This window comes from Branchiostoma floridae, chromosome 5, assembly GCF_000003815.2.
Source record: "Branchiostoma floridae strain S238N-H82 chromosome 5, Bfl_VNyyK, whole genome shotgun sequence".
Taxonomy (NCBI): Eukaryota; Metazoa; Chordata; class Leptocardii; order Amphioxiformes; family Branchiostomatidae; genus Branchiostoma; species Branchiostoma floridae.
In genome coordinates this window covers 16537919-16550256 of record NC_049983.1, presented here as the reverse complement: position 1 = coordinate 16550256, position 12338 = coordinate 16537919, and the positions used below count along the sequence as shown (strand labels likewise).

Below are 12338 nucleotides of genomic sequence, written 5' to 3'. Positions count from 1 at the left end.
TAGGTTGAACACCCCCGTTAGAAATGGTAGCTTCGCCACCCTCAAATCAAAACATGTAGGTCAAAGGTTAAATTTATTGGCGCCATTTTGCATGTGAGACGGATTCGCACACGTCTCCATTTCTTCTCATGTTGGTATAAATTGGACGTGTACAGTATTCTCGGCTCTTTTACGGACTTAGGTTTTTCCCCTCTCTCTGCACACGAGGGTGGAGAAAATGGGGAACATTCATAGGTAGCGTATAGAAAGGACGCACGGCCTGCCCAGCTGAAAATTCGAGAAGCTGCAGAACTGTGCATGGTTGGTGTGTGAGGTCCAGCATTCAAGTATCAGATTTAGCTCCAAGGACAACATTGTCCGTGCTTGATACAACTATGGCGGCAGTACAGAAGCCCGTGAATGTGCGAATGGTGCGATTGGTAAAGCGGGCACACCAAGGTAAGGAGAGACCTTTCTTTGTCATTACCCCGCCCCCCTAATCCCCTAGTCAGCGTCGCCGTTTTGATAATTTTTTTTTTTTACAAAATCGCGTCACAGAAATAGCACAGATATTGTTGTTGAGTAGTGCTATGTCAATCCATTATGTTAGAAAAACGAACACAATCGAGCAGATTCTCATAATTTACGGATATGTACGGATATGCTATTTTGCCCTTCGGTGACCCCAATTTCAGTCAGGTGACATAAATTCAGCGGCGGCCATATTGGTGGAAAAGAGTGTCGCGCGGTTCTTTGTTATGAGAGAGAAATCGTTCAGCTTGATATCAATCCAAGATGCCTTGCTACTGCATCGTTTTGAACTGTCAGACACCAAGTAGAGCCAAGGGTCGATCGTACTGCCGCATCCCCGCCATCATCACAAACCAAGGCGAGGAAACACAGCGGCTGTCCGAGGAAAGGCGGCGGCTGTGGCTGGCCGCCATCAACCGAGGCGAGCTCACGGAGAACACCCTGCAACATGCTCGCGTCTGCGGGGCTCATTTCGTATCGGGGAAGGCAGCGCCTCTGTGGAACAGGACCAGCGTAGACTGGGTGCCAACGCTAAACCTCAGGCTACAGACCATTAGCGTAGACGAGGAAAGGGCGCAGGAAAGAGCATGGAGACAGTTTACGAAAAGGCGGAGGAGGGAAGCGGGTCATCAGATGATTGGGGCGCATAGTATCGAAGAGAAACATTCAAGTAACATCATTTAGCTCAAAATTGCCTCACAATGGAACTATCATAAAATTTTACAAATTTGCTGATCAGAAGATGGTGAAAAATCGTTCTGTTGGCTGATATATATTTGCCTGACTTTTTGGATTTATCGGCCGCCATCTTGGATTTATTGGTCGCCATCTTGGATTTATACCCCCCCCCCCACCAACATGGCAGCAGGGAATCATTTGCAAGCACAATATTTAGATGTTTTTCGACATCATACCTACATGGCCCATTCCAGTTCTTCTACTCAATTTTGCAGTAGAATGGAGATTATTGTTTCATTGCAATGCATTCAATGCCACATATTTGAATTCATAACTTAACATATAAAAATTATTCATTCTTGTTGACAATCACCAAATTATAGAGACCAATCAGAAATCTCGATGTAACGTTATATCATTTTTTATGCCATAACGTCATAGAAGTTCCACAAGTGGTGAATAAAGTTAGGATATCACATGGGGTTCTATAGTTTATCACATAATATGGTTGCATAGAATCATCCAAACGCATATCGTCAATGTGGACCATGCATGCATGCAAGCTGTGGTCAAAAATTCAAATTCTGGATTTCCATGTTGGAATTGTTGTTGTTAAAATGAATGTTTTCTAGGGTAGGTAGGACATAGATACTGAAATAGATAACGTTACAATGATTCCATCTCAACCTTAGTTCCTGCCCTCCTGCAGACCTTTTAATTTTTATTGGCTATTTATTTACATTTGCACAAGTAGTATAAAGCACTAAAAGATGTATGAGTTATACAGTAAATTATGATAATGTCATTAATGCCCCACCTTTTCTTTTATTTGCTTCTCTTACTCCGTGGATTTATTAATTTGTTGGTTATTGCAAATTGCCAGGCCATATGATGCACAATATATCCTAACTAACAATGTAACATGTGCCATCACGCACTAGGTGGAGCACAGGCAGGAGGTGACACCACGGCACCGAGCACATCGAAGCGTGCTCGTGTCTCGGACAGTTTACAACATGGTGGTGAAGATTTACATGGAGCTGGTGACCATGTCAGTGAAGAGGTAAGTTGTCTTGGTAATGGTTCTTAACTTTTGATAAATGTTTCTATCACAAATAAAGACATATTATGGCTGGGGCTCTAATTAGGTTATATTTGTTTCATAAGAATATGATGATACAAGTATGTTACTTGTATGTTTGTGTGTTTATTCATTTGTGTATTAGTAATTTTGTGTGTGTATTCATGTGTGTATATGTGCATGTGTGTGTACTTGTGTGTGTATGTGTACATACTACATGTATGTGTGTATTCATGTACATTTGTATGTGTGTATGTGTATTCATTGCATGCATTTAACTCTTCAGGAAAACTAATTAAATCCTGAACTCAGGATTGAAACCCTCAACTCATGTGTCAACAAGAAGGATTGCTCACCCCAAGACCAAGCATGCTCCAACTTCTGTCTTTCTTAAGTTTCCTATCATTGTTCTTACAGGACAGTACTCCAATGGTGGGCACCCTCGGCTTCTCCAAGGAGACAACCCTTGCCCTGTTGAACAGAATGTTCACAGAAGAGCTGCTGTCCGAGCTCAACCGGAGAAGCATCGTGGTGAAGCCAGCAGGCGGAGACAGGCCCAGGGGCAGGTCCGACCTTGAACATGTGCTGAGAGAGGTCATGACGAGAGAGTACGAAGAAGCGGAGGGGAACAGTGGTACTAGCATGGACACGAGTAACACTAGCTCTACATTCGAGCACAGTCGTAGTGACGCTAGCTCATCGTTCGAGCACAGTTCTCGGCTTGATGAAGAGACAAGTGGTAGCGAAGTGTTTTCAGGACCAAACAATGAACAAGCCCCCACAGATAATATCCAGGAACCCACAATGATGATTCAACAGACTTCTACTAGCAGACAAGCAGCAGACATGAACATCTCTGAGGCTCCAAGTACTTCTAGTGCGTACCCTGTAGAAGTACTGGTCAAGAAAGAGCCTGTCGAAGATGTTGAGTACTGTGTGGCCACATCTTCTAGTTCTTCCAACATTGTTGCAAGCACGACAGAACCCTCAACGAGTCAAACGGGGCATCCAGGCATTGGAGACGGGTCACAAGGAAGATTGGCACGAAACCTTAGTCAGGCCGAGAGAATTAAGACGGAGTCAGAGGTGGAAGAAGGCACAGAAGATATTGAGCAGGAGGACTTGAGTAGTGAGCACTGTCCTTCCTCGCCAAGACAACTGTCTCAAGAGCTAGACAAGGTGGAAGTGTCCACAGAAGACGAAGGAGACGCCAAGCCATCAACTTCGACTGAAGAACCAGTGAAGGTTAGCTGACTCATTTTGGCTATTTCTCTCGGGTATAGGGTTTCACACACTTGCAGGTTTGTCATAAATTTTGGGGTGAACAGTCAAAAGGAAATTGCACTTATGTAGGTAGTCATAAGAAATTTTTAGGTACTGTCTAATTTGTTGTCTATACTACATTTTACACCTATACAATCACCCATTCTGAGTTAACGTGTGCCAATGCTGTAGCAAGAAAGTATCAGGCTATCTTAAGTGCTACTTGCAGGCTACCTTAGTACTTTCTACAGCTTCTACAACCACATAAACGGTACTTTTTCCTGACCTATAGACTCTGGAAATATTATGTATTATGTTTTTACTATGATAGGTAGCCATATCATTTTTTTAATGCATGTTCTGTTTGTTAATATATGGGAGCCTTTTATGTTGAAACAGTGTGAAAACGCCTGTGGCAGATCATATCAACGACTAAAACATTGCACATAATTCAATACTTGACAATGTTCAAAGTGCATTCCTTGGCTTGAGTTCGGGTTTTTAAATATGGTCCAGCAAGAACTGTTGGAGGAGCTTGTCCATTTTGTGCTCATATTAGTATTACACCTGGTTCCACTCGAAAACAGTCACAGGTTTTTTAGTTACCTTACATACATGTAAACAGACAAGGGCATAAATCACAGACAAAAGTACATTTTCCCTTAACTTTTCTAGGTGGGAAAAACTTTAAAAGGTGATCAGATGCGAGGAGTTTATGTGTGTTTTGCATTAAGCAAACATAGTTTTTACTTTGGTTTCACGTAGAAAGTGGGGAAGACAAGAGCTGAAATTCAGAGAGCATACAGGGAAAGGAAGAAGGCAAGAGAAGGCGTACTGTACAAGGAAAGGGAGATGAATCGTGTCAAGAAATATTACACGCCAGTGGCTTTGTTGAGTCCCGAGGAAAGGGAGAGAAGAAATGCGAACGTAAGAGAGAGGATGAGGAGACACAGGGCCCAGAAACCTGGAAAAAAACGTCGCCGTTGACTACTGAAGACATGGAGAGACGAAATACAAACGCAAGAGACAGGATGAGGAAGGAAACATGCAGAAAAATTACTCGTCAAAATGGACTTCAACAAGAGCTAAAGAGGGAGTGGGCACGGGAAGAGGATCAAAGTGTAACAGAACAAGCTGGTGGTAGAAATGGAGATGGCTAACAACGGCATAAAAGAAATTTGCATGCGTAACAAAAAATGTTGCAAGGGTCACGCTTATTTTCAACCAGCGTAATGGTACTAGTACATGACATGTACATAATATATATGTATTTGTATTTGCATGAATGCGTGGTGTTCAATGACATGAAAAGTGTTGACATGACCCTCCATACTTACAACATATCCTTCTGGTTATGGTAATTTAGTCTTATTAAAAAGATAATTGAGTTTGAATCGATTGTTTCAATAAACAATACAAGATGAGAATGTTATCTTTGTGTCAACCTACATCAGGCTGTTGAAAGTGACATGGTTAAGTTTAATGTGCAATACTTCAGATTGTTCAGAAAATAAAGAAAAGCTGGCACCTTACAAATGTAAGTTATATAGTCAATAGTGTGGGCAATAGCATAGGACCATTATACAACAACTTCATATTTTTCACATTTTGACTTTATAACCTTCATGGCACACGTTAACTAAGAATGGGTGACATACAATTAAAGCTCATTCACATTCTGGACTGCACATGCACCAGGTCAAAGTTTAAGGCTCCTAACCTTTATTCAGTTCTTGTTTGATCATACTTTATACATGACATTACGACATGTTCTCTTTCTTGTGATGTTGTAGGGGCCTTGAACTTTGACTTATTACCCACAATGCAACACACAGCGCACATGTGTAGCTTAAATTTGACTCTAAATGACATTGAGGGATAATGAAAGTCAATCATAATTGCCCATGGCCTGAAGTACGTCTGTTCCCATATGGAATATATCCCATATGGAATATATCCCATATGGAATATATCCCATATATCAGTATATATATAATAATATATATCTGATTCAGTAATCATTCCTTGCTACACTAACAGGCTGATGGGAAGGCTTCATTGGGCACATGGTTACCCTATTTGTACATGTAACATTAGAATATGATATCTGTACATGTAGAACCCATTTGTGAATGCATTTTAGTATACGTCGTACCGTCACATTTAACATTATAGCTATGGCCAGCAAGTTATTACTTCCAGTGCTGTGGGAGGGATACATTTTTTTTGCAATCTCAGCACATTTTATTCTCAAATACTGGGTTTTACTACTACTACTTCAAGAGTGTCATCATATTTATTATTAGTAAAAGATCCTCAATATGTACTATACAGTCTAAGTCCAAGTTGCTGAATGTCTTGACCCTGTTCTTATAAAAGTCATAAACAAAAAAACAAAGAAAAGCTTTCCAGTTCTATATGTAGCCTTGTTACATGTATGTTTTATATGAAGCCTGACTAGCGTTATGGCCCACAATGCGTAGCATGCAATTACGCTTTCCGAACTCGTGCCATCAATATGGAGGCGGGAGGAACATCAGCTTCGTGAACCCCTAAACTTGGACAAACAAGCTTAAGCCTAACGGAGGTACGTATCCTTCATAGGTTATTTGTGTGCGATTTTTAGATGATAGTATTACATGTTTTGTAAATGTTTCATCAACTGTTGGGAGGGAAAGTTTGAAACCCGTATTTTAAGATAGAGCAGCTAATGACAAGTGCAGGGACTAGCACAATCAGAGCTTTGTATGTATTTGAGTTTTGTGCTGTCAACTTACACCTATCTCGCACTCACCACATACTTCTCAAATTAATGTACCTTTGACTAGTGCACAGATTGCAGTAAATGCAGTTGCATCCTAAACAAGTAAATGCTGCAATAACAGACGGTCAAGGAACACTGGAAAACATTGCTTCATGGTCAATAACAGTTAAAGGGCATTAGAATGACTTTCAGATAAAATTTATATTGTGTGTAGAGGTTTTTCAAGACTTGGCATACACAACCCTCAGTCTTTAACTAAGTAGAAGCCTACTCGAATATGCTTCTCCTACATGGATATGCTTCTTATGTACAGTTTGTACATGTAGATAGCACTAAGCTCATGCAAACCACAATGGAACAATTTGCATATCCTGCGGCTAAACCTTTGCCCATGGAAGCACTACCCGCTGTCAGAATGCCACAAGGTGTGTTAACTTCAACAGCAGGCTTCTCCATTAGTGGTAGTGCTGTATCATACTTTTACCGGGTATGCCACGAGAAATTGTTATTCTATACAGAAACTATAGGGGTATGAATGACGTACTGTGCACGGTAAAACAATTACTCAATTAAAAAAAAGAAAATAATTTAGTTAATATTTGAGCAATTTTTTGCAGTTAATTTCATGTGGCGTTATTTGGCTTTGTGTAGAATTTTGCAGGCTCAAGAGATTCTGTGTTCAAGAGTGTGTCGATGAACCCGATCAGTCTTGTCTTGCACATTTTTATTACATATATCCATGGATTTGTTTCAATATTGAATAATTTGATATTATTATATTATTATTTGTGTGAGAGAGTCCTTTCATTTGAATCTCCTTTATTTTCTAGGATTATTCTATTCTCATACTTTTAAGTCTTTTTCGAGGCAAAGAAAGGAGAGAAAGCTTCTTGTTTTTGAAAAGCAGAAGCCTGACTATAGAGGCCACCTATTTTTGATTCAGTGTAAAGTGTAATGGAACCCTATACTCGAAGGGATGAGACTTAAACCGTTCTTTACAAGCTGCATGTTTGGCCACACACCGAATTCCTTCGTCCCCCGGATTTTTGCAGGGCATGAATGGAGCGCGCAGGCGAAACAAGATAAAAAGAGAGCACACATTCTGTGATTGGCCCATTGCTGCCATAGGAGCCACAACCACTGAAGGGACCACTGCTAGCAAGACCACCTCTTACTGTACCCCCACTGGCAGTACCACTGTTAACAACACCACTGGCTCACCATCCAATACCCACCCACCCAGCACTGAACCATCCCCCAACATCCCCCCATTCCTCAACACAAGCCCACCCCTAAATACCCTGCCATCCCCATTTAACACTAACGCAATGTCAGCCTCCACTGCTTGTAATGGTGGGGTGCCATTCCAGCTGTCCCACTCCCATCCCACCTCACCTGAGAACACTTTTAACTCACCTGGACATTCCGCTGCATCTCAGGTACCACCTGGTGATAACAGGAGCCAAGCTGAGGTGAGTGTCTAGGCCCACTTGACATTTCTAGAATATCTTTTTATTATTATTCAGTGTGTGGAGTTTGTATGTGTTACTTTTGGCTGTTATCTGTTTGTTTTGCACTGACACTCAAAGAGTGACAGGAAGTGAGAGATAGTAAAACTTGGTTGTTTAGTAATAATTTGCCTGTATGGGACAGGAAGTTATTATATCTCAGGTTAACAGAAACCTTACCTACATTGTTGTAAGAGAAGCACTTCATCCCAGTTGAGTCTTTTCTTCAAGACATAAATTTAACATATTTTGATACATACTTAAAGTAAATTAGTCATCATCATATGAACTATTTGAACACTCCTTGAAAAGTGTGCATGCCCCATAAGTTGATCATACATGTAGTTGTATTGGTAAACTCAATCCTAGCCCATATAGTCTGATCATCATTACATCTACCTTATGAAATGTGAAATTTTGCACTTTGCAGGTTAACTGGATTTATCCAAACCAGGTCCATGTACATGTACAAGTAAGTATAAAGCCTGATCTCAAACTACATGTGTACACCAATAGCACAATGAACAACTGAAATATAATTTTGAAAAAATAAGGAAACAACATTTTGGAAGAGTGAGTATGTCATTGTTAAGTGCATGTATTCGTTCAGATACACGTACCACACTTTGGACACAACTAGAAATAATTCTGGGCATGTGTTGGCAATTATTTAGATATTAAGTGGCAGCCTTCCAGTATGCAAGTTGGAAATGGTGTAATAGGATACTTGGAGAATTGAAAGTCCTGGTTTGGCTTTGGTCTGATGTTGAAGAAAATATTTACAGAATGAGTCATTGCTTCACTTGTACATAGATGTCAAGTCTTGTCCTGGGTCCACATATATGATGCCTGTATGTGGGTCTAGTATCTTTACGTCTTTTTTTTACTAAGTGCAGCATACCGCAGCAAACTGCATCAATTGGGTACTAGGTGATTCTGTAGCAGCAACACAGTATAGGTCTAGTTTTGCTGATCTGATTAATTAACCAGCTTAGTGGGGTCACATTGGCGAAATAGAGTTCCACGACCCCATACATTTGTACCTTAGCCAAATGATTTTTTCCATTACAACTGGTATATGAATTATGCATGTAAGTTAATAACTAACTGAATGAAATGTTCTCCATTTGCATGAATTAAGGGTTAAGACTTTGTTTGATTCTTTACTTTGCAGGCTAGACAGCCCCCAGTGCCCCTGGGAGGGCCGGAGCATGGGGTGCTAACCTACCCCTACATCCTGACCCAGGCCAAGAACAAGGCCAAGACACCTGAGCAGTTCTTCAAGGAGCTGATGGGAATCTACTTCACGGAGGACGAACTGTTCAGGGGAAACCTTCACGGCGGCGGGAACAACGAGGCGCTGAATCCTGCTATCATCGGCGCTATTCTTGGTAAGGATTTCTGGCATGTGATGGACTCCATACAGCCTCTGCCAGGCTTCCCATGCCACTGGGAAATACAGAAGTAAATGTAGCAAGACTAGTTTTTGCTTACAGGCGTGGTCACATAGATTGTGCGATTGTCCTATGATTGCTTACAACGGGCATTTTGGAGGACAAAGATGTACTTCTCCAGCAAAGTTCAACAGTCTTGGTACACAATATGCTGTGTCAGATACATGTCGACGGTTGGTTCTGTCATGGCCTGCTTAAAAATCCCATAGCATCAAAATCGTATCTCAATCACACAATCTATGTGACCGCGCCCTTAGCTGGTTCCTCTGTATTATCCATCAATTTGGCCTCTTTCTGCTGCATTTTCCTGTGGCATTGGGCACCTGGTACAGGCTAGACTTCATGTACAAAGTCTTTGGTTTTCATGTTTGTTTTTATTTGGGTTAAGGTTGGTGTGTGTTGGTAAATTGTTTTTAATGCACTGAAAGTAGGGTGGCAGGAAGTGAGTTTGAAGATGACCGCAAAGGCTAGACTTTCCTGATCCAGGAAGTACAGGTCAGAGTCGGCACAAGTAGTCATTAGTCAGTCATGACTGTCCTAGCCATTGTCTCAATGAAGAAGGTTTTGTTTTTGGTCTGTATTCAAATTTGCAGTGACAGGAACTGATCAAGGTACATGTCAACCAAAACTTGTTTATTAAACCAGGCTTTATGAGAAACACTGAGAAACTAAATTGTACCTCCTATGTGAATTCTGTTCACAGCAGAGACCATGAGACAGTACAATGGTGTGAGGATGATGTTATCCAAGGTGGTAAATGAAAAGTGCTGCCGTGTACGGTCTACTCGCAAGACACGCAAGAAGAAATCATCAGTTGATCATCAATAAACGTAATGGGAAATTGTGACATCTTTGAACTCTTGTTCTAAATGTTCTCAGGAAAATAGAACCTTAACTTAAGATCCATGTGAATTCTGTTCACAGCAGAGACCAAGAAACAGTACGGTGAAGGGAAGGTGATCTTGTACAAGGTGGTAAATGAAAAGTGCAGCAGCGTACGGGCAACCCGCAAGAAACACAACAAGAAGAAGTCATCAGATCAAAGCACAATGAGAAATGAAAGAGAAGTGCTGAGTTTTTCATGGAATCATGACATCTTCAAACTCTAAATGTCTTCGGTCATACTGAACATTTAATCCTTGTCCTGCTGGCGATTTTTGGCCAATTTAACTCCCCAAAACTGATGGCTTCATCGGATCAGTAAAACCTGTTCTGTGCAGTGCTGCTGCAGATTTACTCCCCCATTCCATGGGCTTTGCAACTTGGTATGCAACTTTTACATGAGAAATACCCCAAACCCATAACAACACAGCTCAGCATGACAAGGGTTAAATATGTCCATCCCATATATAAACGGGCTCAGCAGGACAAGGCTTTTAATTTAAGGTCCCTGTGAATTCTGTTTGCAGCAGAGACGAAGAGACAGTACGGCGGTGTGAAGGTGCGGTTGTACAGGGTGGTCAACGAGAAGTGCGGAAGGGTACGGGCGACCTGCAAGAGCCGTAAGAAACGCAATAGCAAGCTGGCTGCCCTGCAAGATGCCAGCAAGGTGTAGGATAGCACAGTTGAACAGCCATGTACCATGTCAGTGTGAATAGCATAGTAGTAAGTATAGGACAGCAAAGTTGAACAATCATGTACATGTACCATGTCAGTGTGAATAGCATAGTAGTAAGTATAGGACAGCAAAGTTGTACAATCATGTACTATGTGAATGTGAATCTCACATTGCTGTGAGAGCTTCATATTCATGTACATATTCCGGCAGTACTACTAGTGAGGTTATCATTATCTACATGCATGTAATATGATTAACTTAAGGGTAGTCTCCAGGAAGTATTTTTGTCAATAGTGACTTTTTTCTAATGGTTCCTACATTAACATTGATGACATAACATTAATTGTAATGCTGACATTGTACAACCGTTACAGTAACTGTTGGGAAGTACTAATATTTATATGTAAGTTTGAAATGTTTCTAAACATTTAATACGTGTAATGAAGTATTATAATTATGATATGACAATCATATTAACTTTGACTTTACTCACCATAATCACATTGTTGTTCTAGAAATCTTTTGATTGTGTAAACACATGTTATTGCCTTGTGTCATTCAGATTAAATCTGAAGAAGAACTGAAAGCTTTTGTGTGATTTAGTAGTCCTTCATTTTCTCCCTTTTTCTGAAATTCTTAGTGTGATGCCATACTTCCGTATGTATACGTATATAATCGGATATATTTTAAGGAAATCACATCAAATCGTGGTGGTATATAAGCTACAGAATATTCAGTTCAAGTTGAAGGTAGTAGTCTAACAAAAATGAAGAATAGACGTTAAATGCAGCCATACAAACTGTAGGACATGGCCATAATGTCACATCTATACAAAGTCATGTAATAAACTAGGCTGTATAGGCAGTTCTAACATTCACAATGTACAAATGTTGGTAAAGGATGACTTATAATGGTCCTTTTTTGTTTTTCCAATTTATTTAAACATCATGAAATAATTATTTACCTGTGTGGCACAATGGCGATAGAAACCGGTATGGCGACTGCCCCATACACTGAGAGGGAAAGATTTTAACTCAGCACCAAATAGCAGTTACCCAAGCAACTGGATATGATTTTATAAATGGTCAGATGTTTCAGGTACACGAAGCATCCACTACCTTTTGCTGAAGAGCAAGTTTTGTAATACCCTAACTTTAGTATGGTATGAAATATTCTAAACATAACTTGTCCAAGTTCAACTTAACTGTTCATGTCAAGGCGAGTAGCTGGAATCTTTGGGCAAAGGCAAGGATTTCTTACTAATAGGCTTCACTTTTTTGCTGTCTACTTGGATTCCCATGATTTTTCAACCTTGTCCAAGCAAGGTCTCACCCCAGTACCCAATTATAGCTGTTGCAGGCCACGTCAGAAGACTTGCCCCAGACATTTGCCTCAGTGAGACCATCGTCCAATGAAAGCAATTGCGTCGTCACTTTTGAGAGACCAAGGTCAGTGACTCAACCTCAAAACATTTCTATGATGCATTCATTTTATTAGAATTTATTTCATCCACATTCTATAA

The 12338-nt window shown here is 40.6% G+C and overlaps 1 protein-coding gene across 10 annotated transcripts in view; it reads left to right on the top strand.

Annotated features, from left to right (window-relative positions):
• The first annotated feature begins 57 nt into the window (after window positions 1-57).
• The window catches only part of LOC118415445 (serine-rich adhesin for platelets-like), a 35019-nt gene continuing 22738 nt past the window's right edge, over window positions 58-12338 (top strand). For 2 of the 10 annotated variants that reach the window (XM_035820083.1, XM_035820084.1), the window contains exons 1-3: window positions 679-1180; window positions 2130-2251; window positions 2687-3514. In XM_035820083.1, coding sequence (XP_035675976.1) covers window positions 775-1180; window positions 2130-2251; window positions 2687-3514 — 1356 coding nt within the window. In that variant the 5' untranslated portion in view covers window positions 679-774. Of the gene's footprint in view, window positions 439-677; window positions 1181-2129; window positions 2252-2686; window positions 3515-7348; window positions 7769-8234; window positions 8277-8973; window positions 9196-9961; window positions 10089-10182; window positions 11397-12166; window positions 12265-12338 lie in introns of those variants that run through there. The other 8 variants (XM_035820091.1, XM_035820089.1, XM_035820087.1 and 5 more) reach the window with 8 other exon arrangements.